The sequence below is a fragment of the Echinops telfairi genome, unplaced genomic scaffold, assembly GCF_000313985.2.
Source record: "Echinops telfairi isolate 266 unplaced genomic scaffold, ASM31398v2 ScPeMD7_7469;HRSCAF=8507_0, whole genome shotgun sequence".
NCBI lineage: Eukaryota > Metazoa > Chordata > Mammalia > Afrosoricida > Tenrecidae > Echinops > Echinops telfairi.
The window spans coordinates 94,256,104-94,269,760 of NW_022111372.1; the positions used below are offsets into that span (position 1 = coordinate 94,256,104).

The following is a 13,657-nucleotide window of genomic DNA, read 5'->3' on the forward strand; positions in this document are numbered from 1 at the left end:
CTCAGCAGTTCCAGCCAGCAGGGACTGACCTGGTGTGTATTCTGGAGCTGGAAGGGGGAGCAGGAGACGTGGCTGGGGTGAGGGGCCTGGAGAAAGAGATCCAGCGCTGGACCAGCCGAGCTGCCCGAGACTACAAGATCCAGAACCACGGGAACTGGGTGCTGCAGCGGTTGGAGCAGAGGCGGCAGCAGGCCCCAGAGCGGGAGGCTCCGGGCATAGAGCAGCGGCTGCAGGAAGTGAGGGAGAGCATCCGGAGAGCCCAGGTGAGGCACAGCCCCAGGGTTAGGCCCACAGGGGGCCCACCTCCTCAGTCAGTGCTCCCACATCAACCCTCCCCACCCATAGCTGTATGAATGCTTACCATGCACATGGAGCAGACGGCCTGGCTAGTGGGTTTGAACCGCTGACCTTTCCACCAGCAGTTAGGAGCTTAACCTCTGTGATCACCCCACCCTCTCTTGCCTCTGTTCGTCTGTCTCAGTGGTTCTCAACCTTCTTCAAGCCGTGACGGTTTAATATAGTTCCTCACGTTGTCTGACCCCCCCAACCATAAAATTATTTTCGTTGCTACTTCACCACTGTCATTTTGCTACTGTTATAAATTGGGCTACCCCTGTGAAAGGGCCGTTCGACCCCCAAAGCAGTTGCGACCCACAGGTTGAGAACCACTGGCTATCTGATGGCAGGGCCAAGGGAGGTAAAGCGGAGTCCTAGCTTGTGTCTCCAATCACCAACCAGACTGTGATCTTGACTGACTCCGGTTCCCTGTGCTAGGTGAGTCAGGTGAAGGGGGCTGCCCGGCTGGCGCTGCTGCAGGGGGCTGGCTTGGATGTGCAGTGCTGGCTGCAGCCAGCCATGACGCAGGCCCAAGCTGCGGTGGAGCAGGAACGACGGCTCAGTGAGGCCCGGCTGTCCCAGAAGGACCTCTCCCCGACGGTGAGCCCCGTGAAGCCTCCCTCCCCATGAAGACCCCAGAGGATGGAAGTCCCCGGGGGGAGGAGCCTCAGTAGCATGGGGTCTCAATAGGACAGAGCTCACAGGGTTGTTGGGAGGCTGGAACGAAACCCGTCATGGACAGCGCTCTGCACATTTCCTGCCGTAGCGAGCCCGAAGACACGCAGCATGCGTGCAGATAGATAGCATGGTGGCTAAGGACTAAGGTTCTACAGGCAGACTAAGTAGTTTGAACACTAGCCACATCACGAGCCCACTAGCTGTGTGATCTTCTGACTTAATCTTTCAGAGCCTCAATGTCTTCAAAAGTAAAATAAGATACATAGGTATGCAAATTGGTGCTGAGTTGTGAGACAATGACCATAAGATACTTTACACTGACCCTGGCAGGTGGGAAGCACGCAATCATATAACTCTGTTCCTATGGATGGTGCTTTTTTGCTCTGTGGTAGTGATTTTGGAGTCCTGGTGGCACAGGACTGCTAACTGCAAGGTCAGGAGTTCAAACTACTAGCCATTCAGCAGGAGGAAGACGAAGCTTTTTGCTCCCATAAAGGTTTGCAGCCTCAGAAACTCTAGGGAGCAGCTGTTCTCTGTCCCGTCGGGCCACTATGAGTCTACATCGACTTGCTGGCAGAGACTTGTTTTCAGTTTGGTGGTGGTTTTGCTGGTGATTCAGAGCAAACCGAGGGGGACGTAGGCTGGGGTTGGTGGGCAGTTATTCTGAAGGATCATCCAGAATCCTTTAGTGGTAAGATGGAGAAGTTGGAGAAACAGCTGAAACCTGAGAGATAGCCCGGGATTATGTCTGTTCTCTGGCCCCCTCCAGGCTGAAGATACGGAGCTCTCGGACTTTGAGGAATGTGAGGAGGCGGGCGAGCTCTTTGAGGAGCCTGTCCCCCCAGCCATGACCACCAGACCCCTCCCCTACTCTGCACATGTGGTGTTTGGCTATCAGGTAGGAATGAGAGTGGGAGCCTCAGAGGGTAGGGGTCGGGCCTGGCCAACCCCCTGACTCCTTCCTTCTGGGGCCCAGGCTGGGCATGAGGATGAGCTAACCATTAAGGAAGGCGAGTGGCTGGAGGTCATAGAGGAAGGAGATGTGGATGAATGGGTCAAGGTGGGTATGGGGCCCAGAGCTTTGACCCTGGGGTTAGGGGGCAGTGGGAGGGACCTCTCTGTGACTGCCCCTGCCCGCCCCTTCTGCCCCCCACCCTAAGGGCCTAACCAACCAGATCTAAAAGATGGTGTGGAAAAGAGCCAGGGCTGTTGGCTGCAGAGGCCAGTTTGGTATCTGTTCACATCTCTGGGCAAGTAGGCTCGGAACCAACATGGCGAGGTAGGCTTCGTCCCGGAGCGGTATCTCAACTTCCCGAACCTCTCCCTGTCTGAGAGGGGCCAGGACAGCAACAATCTGTCTGGAGCAGAGCCCACAGGTAAGAAAGGGACATTGTGGGTCCGGGATTCTTGGATGTGGCAATGGCCTCTGGCCCCCCACTTCCACCATTCACCTTCTCTCCTGGGCTTCTGCAGCCTTCCTGGCCCGGGCCCTGTACACGTACACAGCACAGAGCACAGAGGAGCTGAGTTTCCCTGAAGGGGCGCTCATTCGATTGCTGCCCCGGGCCCAGGACGGAGTGGATGATGGCTTCTGGAGGGGAGAATTTGGGGGCCATGTCGGGGTCTTCCCCTCCCTGCTGGTGGAGGAGATGCTTGGCCCCCCAGGACTCCCTGAGCCCTCAGACCCAGAAGAGGTAAGGTTCCTTCCCCTGGGGTTCCCAGGCACCTCTGGATTGATCCACCCACCTCAGTAGGCCCGTCTCCTCCCCAAGTTTCCCTCCTGTGTGGCTTGGGCCTCCCCATCTCCATTGGCTAGGCAACGAAAAGGGAAAACAAGGCAGCCTAGAATAGCACTCCAGAGCTCTCCAGCTGAAATGCTAAACAGGCCTGAATTCACATCCTTACTTTGTGTGACCTTGGCCAGCAATGTAACCACCTTGAGCTTTGGTTGCCTCACCTATAAAATGGGGACAGAAACACTTCTTTCAGTAGGCTCACCATGATGATTGCAGTTCATGGAGGTGTAGCCCCTAGTGTGTGACCCAGAGGAGGGGCCTCAGTGTAGGGGAGCAGCTGTTCTCATGAGGGATCCATAGGGGCACAGTGCTTCAGCACTTGGCTGCTAACCAAAAGGTGAGTGATTCAAACCCATCAGCTGAGAAAGATGCAGCAATCCCATTCCACAAAGAGTACTGCCTTGCAAAACCCCTGGGGCCATTCTCCTCTGTCCCAAAAGGTTGCTGTGACTCAGAATCAAGTGAACACCAGTGGGTTTGGCTTAGGGGTTTCTTGTTATGAGCAGCAGCCTTGGTGGTGCAGTGGTGAAGCACTCCGCTGGTAACTGAAGACAGGTCAGTGGCTCAAACCTGCCAGCTGCTATCACGGGACAAAAGGTGTAGTGGCAGTCTGCTTCCATAGAGATGACCGCCTCAGAAGCCCTTGGAGTCAGACTGCCTCCATGGCAGTAGGTTACTATTATTACACAGGTGTGGGAGTCTAACCAGGAACATGCCACTCACTGGTTTTGCCATCTTAGGCAGATGGTTTAATCTATGCTGAGTGTCTTCTTGGAAAAAAAGGAACCATAAGAATGCCTACCTCCCAAGGTGGTAGTAAGGACTGGATGAACTAAGGCATGCAAAGTGCCCACAGAACACTGGGCATAGTGTCAGTGCCCAACTGAAATAGGTACTAGCTCCAACCCCCACCCAGAGCCAAGCACTTGGCCACTCCTGTATGATTGGGGAATGATGACGGGACAGGAATTGAAGGTGGGATGAGAGAAGTGGGCGAAAGCTTCCCACAGCCCGGGGATAACTGTGCAACCCCCACCCTCAGATGCTGCCATCCCCTTCTCCGCCGAGCTTCTCCCCTCCTGCACCCACCTCTGTCGTGGATGGGCCCCCTGCACCCATCCTGCCTGGCGGTGAGTTGAGGGAATGGGGGGCCCTGGGAGGGTGAAAGACAGAAAGGAGGAAGCTTGGGACTCAACTCTGAGGCCATGCTCTGCTCCTCTGCCCGCCAGGAGGCTCCGCCACTGCAGGCCTACTGCAGCCAGATGGGAGGAGGGTGTGGGCTTTGGAACTGGGCCCATTGGCTCACAGCCCATTTGATCACTCCCTAGTGTGTCCTTTGGGGTGGATGTTTGACCTGTCTGGGCTGCACTGAGCTGTGTGAGGTGTCCAGGAGTACACTGCGTTGTGCCTGGCACAAACACACACGGAGTAGCTGTTTGGTCCCAATTAGTTCTTGAGTCCTGCAGGCACAATGTCTACCTTTCCTAACACCTTCTGGGACGTCCCCTTTCTTCACTGAGACTCCCTCCCTACTCCGGGACCCCCTGCCCAGCAAAAAAAAAAAAAAGCACCCCCTTTCTCCAGCAGCCCAAGTTCACATGGATTGATTTAGCACTCAGCCATTTCTTGTGTCTCTTGATGTTCCATGTGTTGGGTTCCTGACAGCCCTTGAGTGTGGGGGTGCTGTATCCCACCTCCCCTGGTCCGGGACCTAGAGCAGGGCTGAGTATATGGCAGGTGCTGGGGTGTGTTGGAGGATGGATGGGCTGCTGGATGTTATGGTCAAGGTTGGGGACTATTCATTGATTCCACAAATGTTTGAAGAAGGCCACTGGCCTAAGTGCTAGAGATACAACAGAGAACAAAACAAAGACCAAAGACTGACTGACTTGTTCTTATTTACAGACCAACTCCCCAACTGCCCTGGGCCCCTGGACCAGATGGTGCCTCGAATAAGGCCGGTAAGGGACCTGCTGTGGAAGGAGACTGTGGCGAGGGGTCATTCCAACTTGTTCTGCTTTGTCTTCAAGGCTGAGGGAGTGAGTGAGTAATCCCAAGAGGACACTTCAGAGCACTAACCGTGGGTTTCCCTACAGGTGCGTCCACCCCCACCTCCGCCAGCTAAGGCCCCGGATCCTGACCACCCAGAACCCCTCACCTGAGAGCATGGGGGCTCATAGCCCCTCAGTGATGCTGCTACCCCAGCCCCATGCTGTCAGATACTGCTCTCTCACTGATCCTGCACACCACAGCCAAAAGCTGGACTCTCCCCCATTCCCCGGGCCGGACCCCACTCCTTTCCTCCATTCCCCTCCTACAATCTGTCAGGGGTGGGGGTGGGGGTGGGGGGCTACTCCTTTCTTTTCTACCACCACCCAGTCTCTAGGGCGGCAACTCCATCTACCCTGGCCCTGATTGCTCTGGGGCTGGAACCCATCCCCTGTGAAGTTTGGACTGGTTCTGCCCATTTCTATCTCCAACCTGGCTCTGGGCCCCACCCTACCCTGGAGGCCAGTGCCCCTGAGGCTGGGGGTGGGTGGGAGGGCAAGCGCAGAGAGAGGCCTTGGGAATCAGGAACTGGAGCCAGTATGCAAAAGCACATGTAATGGTCTGAGCAGATTTATTGACAGTGAATAAGGGCAGGAAGTCCAAGCCAAGGCCTGGACCTCTTGTGCCACGAGAGCAGGCAGCCTACGGTGCTATTGCTTTAGGGGTCCGCCAAAGGCAGGGGCCTGCTCCCAGCTGCCTCGCTCAAGCATGTGGAGTGTGGAACTTGGGGAGCCAGGCAGGTGGCCTGTTGACAGGCAAGGGAAGGGAAAGAGACTGAGGAGTAGGTTGGGGGGGCACTTCTCCCGAGGTTCCCCAGCTTGAGACCATGCAACTCCAGGTGGATGTAAGGCTGGTCCCTCAGCCAGGGCAGTGCTGTCCAGTGGAAGGGAGGGGCTTTATGCCCACCCACCCCTGGCTCCGTCAGTTGGTAGTTCATTCAGCAGCAGCAAAGAATGAGGCTTGAAAGAGGGAAGGTAATACCATTGCTTCCTATTTGAGTTCTGCCACAACTTTTTCTTGGTGGCCAAGGGCCCCTTCACTTCCATGTTCCAGAATCTGCTCCCTGGAGCACATGCTCACTCCCCTGGGGCCAAACCAAGGAATTTGTAGCAAAGGATAAAATCTAGTTATCCCTGGGGGGCCCAGGGGGCTGACAGGCTTGAGCAGGGGGTAGGAAGACGAGATGCCCTGTCTCAGGCTCCAGGCAGACTCACCTCACACACCTCCTGTTCCCCGCGGTGGGGACACCTGAGGAAAAAGAGAGGGGTCAACATATGATAATAGGAAGTCCCCAGAGTAGGGGACAATAAGCTCAGCCACCACCGTCCTGCTGCAGCCCTGACCTTGTCTTCATACCTGGTCGTCTGAGGTGTCCACTTTGGTTGGCTGTCCATTTGCCTCTTGACTGGGCAGCCCTGGGCTTGGGCCCCTGCTTCCAGCCACTAGCCCTGGCTCTGCAGAGACTCCAGGGTTCCCCTCAAGTGCACACGGGACTCCGCCACGGTCCCGGAGACCTCCATTCTGCACTGGGGGGTTGGCTAGGGGCTGAGGCTGGGGTGGCCTCTCGGGGGGCAGTCTCTCTGTGGCAGGTACCCCTGCCCTGGGCTGCCCTCCCCCAGACTCTTGACTGCCCCCTGGATCCTGCCCCCCACCAGAGCCCCAGCTTCTGTCTGTGGGGGAGCCATCATGGTGCTCATGAAACCCATGGCGTTTCTCAATGTGTGTCACCCGGAACCTGGAGGAAAGGGAACATGGAGGCTTACGACCCAGCTCAGGCTGCATGTCCTCCCCTCCAATCAGCGATACCCCGATGTGGTGGCCATTTCCCTCTGGCCTGGGCAGGGAAGGCCTTTTTGACTTCAGGGGGAGGGGACACTGCAGCCAGACCCCTGCTGCAGCTCCCAGTCCGGGAGGAAAGAGCCAGGTCCATTGGGGGTCCTGCAGGAGTTCCCACTGGGCCCCTGCCTCTACCCCCTTTGCCCTAGAGCGCTCTGTCCTCACCTGCCCACAGAGAACACGGTGGTCTCCCCAGGCCGGGGGCGGCTCTTTCCTTCCTTGGACCGGCCCTGACGGACAAGTGGGGGCCTCTTGTTGCGGGTGCAATGGATGCAAGGGGCTGCGGAGCCCAGGTGCACTGTGTGGTGGTGGGAGGGGGCACCGTCCTGCAGGCTGGCCGTGGCATCCACACTGGACAGGGAGAGGAAGAGTGACAGTCTCATCTCCCTCCCTGTTGTTTCCTGCTTGCAGCATGCTCCTTAAACCACCCCACTTTCCCAAGACCCCAACATTCTTCTCTCTAATAAACTCCATATCAAACTGTTAGAACATGTGGATGAAGTGCCAATAAAACCGTTAAAAAGATTTATCATCAGAATGTCAGCGGACCATTTGTTCCCTGTCCAGGGGCTGTTTGCGAAAAGAGAATGATTCTCCCAGAGGAGTGGCATGAGGGGCAAGTGTTCGCTTGCTGCTATCCAGGTGGGAGGTGGGATTTGAAGGACTCAGGGTCTCTACAAAACTCTAGGTGAGCCAGCCTTCCCATTCACCATCCACCCACAACATGCAAGGAGACTGGGAGAGGACTGCTGAGGACAGACAGCGTGTTCTCTAAAGGAAGCAAAGTCATGCTGGACCTTATTTCCAGCTCACCTGGACAGCTGCACTGTCCCTTCCCCCTCACTGTCCCCCAGCATCTCCTTTAAGGCCTCAGCATTGGCTGAGGGGCAGAAGGAAAACATGGAATTAGTGGCCGTCAGGGCAAGAGAACCAGAGGGGAGGTACAAGAAGCCTGCTGATACCCACCTTCATTTTGGATGATGCAGCGAACGATCCTCTCCACTGTGTCCTCGTTCATGTCATCCTCCTCAGCTGTGGGGTGAAAGAGTGAACAAAGAAAGGGGAAATGAATCAGCTCCGAGTGGGTATGATCTAACAGCTCCTGTGGCTTAGGCTCAACACACATCCCTCTATCTCTGCTTTCATGCTGCACGGAGTGTTTCAGGGGCCAGGCAGGAAAGGTGCGGAGGTCAACGGGAGTCTTAAGTCCTTCCTGCCTCTAGTCTTGCTTTTGGGGTGGTGTCACCCCACTTGCTCACTCAAGGAAGCATCACTAGGCCTCTGGGCTGGCCAGGGAAAGCCGAAGAAGTTATGGGTGAGGGGTCAAAGGGAAAGATGACTGAGCCTGGGTTTCAGGCTCCGGACTCACAGGGCTGGAGCTGGGCGTCGTCAGGCTCTGAGCCCCTCGACGTGCGGCAGCGGTAGCCCTTCTTCTTTAGCACGTGGCAGATCATGAAGCCTACCAGGCCCATGAGGAAGAAGACCAGAACGAGCAGGAAGAGCATGTACAGCCCATGCTGGGGCGGCTCCAGATCAGGCTGTGGTTCCGACATGAGGCCCTGGGGGGCGAGCGCGGGCCAGGGCGCTTCCTGGGGGGAGGGAGCTGCAGCTGGGGATGGTGGGGAGAGGCAGGCTCCCAAATTGGCAAGCCTCGGAGGTCCGGCCCCACCCACTACCCAACCAGGGCGCTGTCCGGGCCAGGGGTGCTGCCAGGCTGCCAAGTGCTGCCCGGGCAGGGGGGCCAGACGACGAAGGCTACGCAAAGTCTTCTTCCTGGACCCTGGTCGCACTTCCCGGACGCCCGGAGCTTTCCCCCTTTCCAGCTCGGCCCCATGCTACTATCCCTCCCAAGGACACTGCAGCGCAAGATGGGACGGGATTCTCTGGCGGCACCAGGAGTCGCTCCTGAGTCAGCGTCCGCGCCGGCCTGAGACAGGCCTCTGAAGCCCCCTCCCCAGCCTTCCATCCCGCACCCTCCCTTTCCCAGCTCTTTCCACCCTGACCACCTGGCCCACTCAGTACCGGTGGTGCGGTTCTGGCTCCGGCTCGAGTTTCGGCTCCAGGGGCGTCCTAGTCCGGCTCAGGGCCCCCGACGCCCTCCCGGCGTTCATCCCTTGCTTCCTCCCCCTCCCCCCTTGGCCGCCTTGCCGGCTCCGGGCTGCGGCTGCGGCTGCTGATGATGCCGCGGCAGGCAGGGGGAGGGAAGGATGGAGAGGAATGTGGGTTGGTGCGGGCGGCCCCAGGCTCCGAACTTGTCCGGTTCTGGGAAGGTAAGGGAGTAGGTGATGCCTCCGCAGCCGCCCCTGGGTTCCCAAATGCCTTCGCCTGCAGCCGGCCGGGGACTAGGGGGCGGAGCCCAGGTGTGCGGGGCGGAGAGCGTGAGCTGTGCGCGCTGGGGAGCGCAAAAGTGGTGCGCGCGTGACTGCGCCGGCCCCCCTCCAGGCTAGTGCGGTGCCGTCTGGGTCCGGGTTGGGAGACGTGCGGTTCGGCCTGGCGGGGGTGCTCCCCACTGGACGGTCTACCCCGCACGCCTGGAGAGGCTCCTGCCCAGTGATGCCCCCGCCGGGCGCATAGCCTGGGATCACCCCGCAGGGCAGATAGAACCACCCAAGCGTGGCAGCGTGGCCGATTCTCTGGAGCCACCTAGTGAAGTGGGCGCGGAGATCAGTCTGCTCTCTTTGGGGTCAGGTGGCTGGACAGATGTTTCGGTTTCCTGAGGTTTTGACCCTCGGGGGAAAGAAATGTCCTTGCCACACTAGGACAGTTGATAGCCGCTCACGCCCCTCTACCCAGAACAGCCGGCCAACCCAGAGGAGGGGCGGAATCCCCGCAGGGGCGTGGCCTAGGCGTGGCCTCGCAGAGGCGGGGCCTGGGACCCGGGTTCCGCAGAGGCGGGCTGCGTGCTTACGCAGCACGCACGACAGGGGGTGGGGCTGGCGGCCGGGCGGGCGGCGGAGGCGCGGGGCCTGCTCCCGCGGTCACCATGGCCAAGACCGTGGCCTATTTCTACGACCCGGACGTGGGAAACTTCCACTATGGTAAGGGATCAGGGTTTGCGCGAGGGGTTTTGAGACGCAGGAGTTTCGAGGTCGGGGCTGCTACTCTAGGAGTGAAAACTGACGAACTCTTTTCTCCCGACCCCCAGGGGCTGGACACCCTATGAAGCCTCATCGCCTAGCACTGACCCACAGCCTCGTTTTGCACTACGGCCTCTATAAGAAAATGATCGTGAGTCACGCTGCCTCCGCCGGGCGTTAGGGGTGGGGCGAACTGCGTCCTGAGGCCAGGTGGGCAGGACTTAATCCTTCAGGTGGGAAAAGGGAGGGGAAACGGTGCCACCAGGAGCAACTTCCCCCTTCCCATCTTGCCTCGATAATGCCGGAAAGAGTGACTGGTCTCAGTAGGGTCGCTGTGGGTCAGAATTGACTCGTTGACAATGAGTGTGTTTTTTTGAGTTTTAATGCTAGAGCTCCAGAGGGAGGACCCAACAGGCCAGGGTGTAATGTCTATGTGTGTGGGGAGACAGACAGGAGAGCCCCTTTCCAATCTATAACATTTATACCAACTTCATCCAATTCAAACTTCCATCTCTCACACACACACACTTGGAATATATAGCTGTATTTGGGATTATCATAGACCCAACCCTTAAGCATTGTGAGAGGAATTGGTCAACAATATCAATGTGTGTCCACTTTGTAAGGAGGCACAGGCAAGTGAATTGGTCATAGAAATTAATACATAAATCAATGAGTTCCCTGAAATCATTGACCTATTTATATACCTGTGTGCATTTTATGGGTAGGGAAAAACACCATTGTTCTCTCCCAATTTCCAAAGGGGCATATGAACCTCCCTTGCACTTTAATTAGAAAGTTGTGATGACACCCCACCCCCTATTTTATTTGATGAAGAAGAATCCTGGGAGATGAGTATTAGAGAAAACCAGGAGTAGACTCAGGACAGGTTGATCATGGCACCATTGGGGCTAGAGGTGGGAAGGAGGAATCAAGCCCAGTGATTTTCAGGGAGCTTATCAGAGTCTTTCTGCCTCAGGCTCTGACAGACCTTTGCTTCCTAGAGTGACAAGGATTGGCATAGTGTAGGGGTGGCTGTGTGTGACTTTACACTATCCCCAGAGTTGGGTTTAGTGTGAGCAGTCGCAGCCCCATGAATGGGGCTGACCCTGCCTGTGTTCATCTTGTTTCTCCATCCCGAGGTCTTCAAGCCATACCAGGCCTCCCAACACGACATGTGCCGCTTCCACTCTGAAGACTACATCGACTTCCTGCAGAGAGTCAGCCCCACCAATATGCAGGGTTTCACCAAGAGCCTGAATGCCTTCAACGTGGGCGATGACTGGTGAGCAGACACCTGGGGCTGTTACGTGAGGCACCTGGAAGAAGGGGCAGACTGGGGTGAGGTCTGTGGCATCAGCAGTGGAACCTGCTTATCAGTGAATCATCATCTTCTCCTTTGTTTTTGCAACAAATATCTATCCGTCATTTGCTATAGTCCATACCTGGTGCTAGGGATAAAGTGATGAGCAACAGCAAAAAACCCAAAAAAACTAGCCAGGGGTGGTGGTGGTGGTCATCATTATGGAGAGATGGGTAATCATTACAGAGCTTAAAGTGTAGCAGGGAAGGCAGTCATCTAATCTTCAAATAAACTTAATCGTGTGGATGCACCACACCCTGTGAAGGGAGCCCTACTTGACAGACTGTGAGTGTACAATTCGGAGAAAAATCTAGTTTAGGGGCAGTCTGGTGAGAGAAGACTTCCTAGAGAAAGTAACAATGATTGAGCTGAAATCTGAAGAATGAGGAGGAGGAAATTACATGAGAGGGGGTTGGGTGGCTGGAATGGAAAGGGAGCATGCAGTGGGCAGTGGGGACGACATGTACTAACGGACTGGTAGGCTAGAGTCTGACTCATTTGAGGAACAGGAAAAAAGAGTAAAATGCGGAATATGACGAGGAAAGTGATCTGAATTGAGGCTGAAGAGCTGGGCCTGGCCTGACCTTTTCAGCAGCTCTGTCAGGAAGAAAAGGGACCTGGTGGTGCAGTAGGTAAGCCCCTGGTTACTAACGGAAAGTGTTAACCAAAGGTCTGTGGTTCAAACCCACCAGCTGCTCCCTGGGAGGAAGATGTGGCAGTTTGCTTCCTTCGCTCTTATAGCTAGGAGACCCTTGGAAGCCTGTGAGTCAAAGTCAAGCCAAAGGCAGTGGGGTTTGTTTTATTTTGTAAACAGAAGCAGCCAAAATAATTTAAAAAGTAATGGGAGTAATCTGGCATGATCAGGTGTACAACAGACTTAGGCACTTGGGGAGTTTCAGGGCAGTACTAGGTGCTTTGGGAAAGGGACCGGACATGAATGCTTATATTCTCACATACCCATGAACGATCAATAACCCTAGCAGCTACCGCTTACTCATTTTGTTTTCTTTTCTTTTTAAAATTGTATTTGTTTTCATTTAGGGGAACATTCAAACATTTCTGAAAGAATAGTGCAGTGAGCCCCCTATTGCCATTGCTTGTCCTCAGTAATTAGGAATGTGTAGCTGGCCTTTTTTTTCTTTTTTTTTTCTGTACCTCCTCAGGTTAGACCTTTTTTTTTTTGGGGGGGGGGAGCGTATATACTATTTTTTAAATTAAATACTTTAATTGGGGGTTCTTACATCTCATCACAATCCATACATTCCTCCAGTGTGTCAAGCACATTTGCACATATGCCACCATCATCATTTTCAAAGCATTCTCTTTCCACTTGAACCCTTGATATCAGCTCCCCATTTCTTTCCCCTCCCTCCCCCGCTCGCCCTCCCTCACAAATCCTTGATAAGTTATAGATTATTTTTTTCCATATCTTACATCGTCCTCTGTCGCCCCTCACCCACTTTTCCGTTATTCGTCCCCCTGGGAGGGGGGTCTAGATTGATCCCCCCATTCTCCCCCCACCCTCCCCTAATCCTCCTGGCATCTCTACTCTCCTTGTTGGCCCTGAGGGGTTTATCTATCCTAGATTCCCTGTGTTTCAGGCTCTTATCTGTAGCAGTGTGCATGCTCAGGTCTAATCTGATTTGTAAGGTAGAATTGAGGTCATGATAGTGGGTGGAAGGAAGCACCAAAGAACTAGAGGAAAGTTGTGTGTTTCATCGGTGCTATACTGCACCTTGACTGACTCATCTCTTCCCTGTGACCCTTCTGTTAGGGGATGTCCAATTGTCTACAGATGGGCATTGGGTCTCCACTCCATGCTCCCCCCTACCCCCCCTGCACTCTTGGGTATGGTTTTACTCTGGGTCTTAGACGCTTGATACTTGATCCTATTGACACCTCATGATCACACAGGCTGGTGTGCTTCTTCCATGTGGACTTTGTTGCTTCTGAGCTAGATGGCCACTTGTTTATCTTCAAGACTTTAAAACTCTAAATACTATATCTTTTAATAGCTGGGCACCATCAACTTTCTTCACAGGTTAAACTTTTTTTATTTTTAACCTTTTTTATTTTATTAATTTTAAAAAATCATTTTATTGGGGGCTCATACAACTCTTATCACATTCCATACATACATCAGTTGTATAAAACACATTTGTACATTTGTTACCCTCATCATTATCAAAACATTTGCTCTCCATCTAAGCCCTTGGCATCAGCTCCTCATTTACCCCCCCTCCCTCCCCATTCCCCCCTTCCTCAGGAACCCTTGATAATTTACAAATTATTATTTCGTCATATCTTACATTGTCCAACGTCTCCCTTTACCCACTTCTCTGTTGTCCTTCCCCCAGGGAGGAGGTTTTATATATAGATCCTTATAATTGGTTTCCCCTCTCTACCCCACCCTCCCTCCACTCTCAGGTATCGCCACTCTCACCACTGGTCCTGAAGGGATCATCTGTCCTGGATTCCCTGTGTTTCCAGTTCCTATCTGTACCAGTGTACATCCTCTGGTC

General features: G+C 54.8%; 3 protein-coding genes across 3 annotated transcripts in view; 2 read left to right on the top strand and 1 right to left on the bottom strand.

Annotated features, from left to right (window-relative positions):
* The window catches only part of FCHSD1 (FCH and double SH3 domains 1), a 12,974-nt gene extending 5,754 nt beyond the window's left edge, over positions 1-7,220 (top strand). The window contains exons 11-19 of the mRNA XM_045284810.1: positions 33-263; positions 775-936; positions 1,784-1,912; positions 1,991-2,074; positions 2,273-2,390; positions 2,488-2,708; positions 3,853-3,940; positions 4,716-4,771; positions 4,907-7,220. Of these exons, the coding sequence (XP_045140745.1) occupies positions 33-263; positions 775-936; positions 1,784-1,912; positions 1,991-2,074; positions 2,273-2,390; positions 2,488-2,708; positions 3,853-3,940; positions 4,716-4,771; positions 4,907-4,972 (1,155 nt within the window). The 3' untranslated portion in view covers positions 4,973-7,220. The remainder of the gene's footprint in view (positions 1-32; positions 264-774; positions 937-1,783; positions 1,913-1,990; positions 2,075-2,272; positions 2,391-2,487; positions 2,709-3,852; positions 3,941-4,715; positions 4,772-4,906) is intronic.
* Positions 5,414-9,047, bottom strand: RELL2 (RELT like 2). Its single transcript, XM_045284811.1, has 8 exons — positions 8,718-9,047; positions 8,065-8,284; positions 7,662-7,727; positions 7,509-7,575; positions 6,861-7,046; positions 6,216-6,594; positions 6,074-6,107; positions 5,414-5,818 (listed from the first exon to the last, which is right to left on the bottom strand). Exons 2-7 carry the CDS (start codon positions 8,246-8,248, stop codon positions 6,075-6,077), a joined length of 915 nt encoding a protein of 304 aa, XP_045140746.1. The 5' UTR covers positions 8,249-8,284; positions 8,718-9,047; the 3' UTR covers positions 5,414-5,818; position 6,074.
* A 601-nt stretch (positions 9,048-9,648) lies between these two features.
* The window catches only part of HDAC3 (histone deacetylase 3), a 15,707-nt gene continuing 11,698 nt past the window's right edge, over positions 9,649-13,657 (top strand). The window contains exons 1-3 of the mRNA XM_004696681.3: positions 9,649-9,733; positions 9,841-9,923; positions 10,915-11,057. Of these exons, the coding sequence (XP_004696738.1) occupies positions 9,679-9,733; positions 9,841-9,923; positions 10,915-11,057 (281 nt within the window). The 5' untranslated portion in view covers positions 9,649-9,678. The remainder of the gene's footprint in view (positions 9,734-9,840; positions 9,924-10,914; positions 11,058-13,657) is intronic.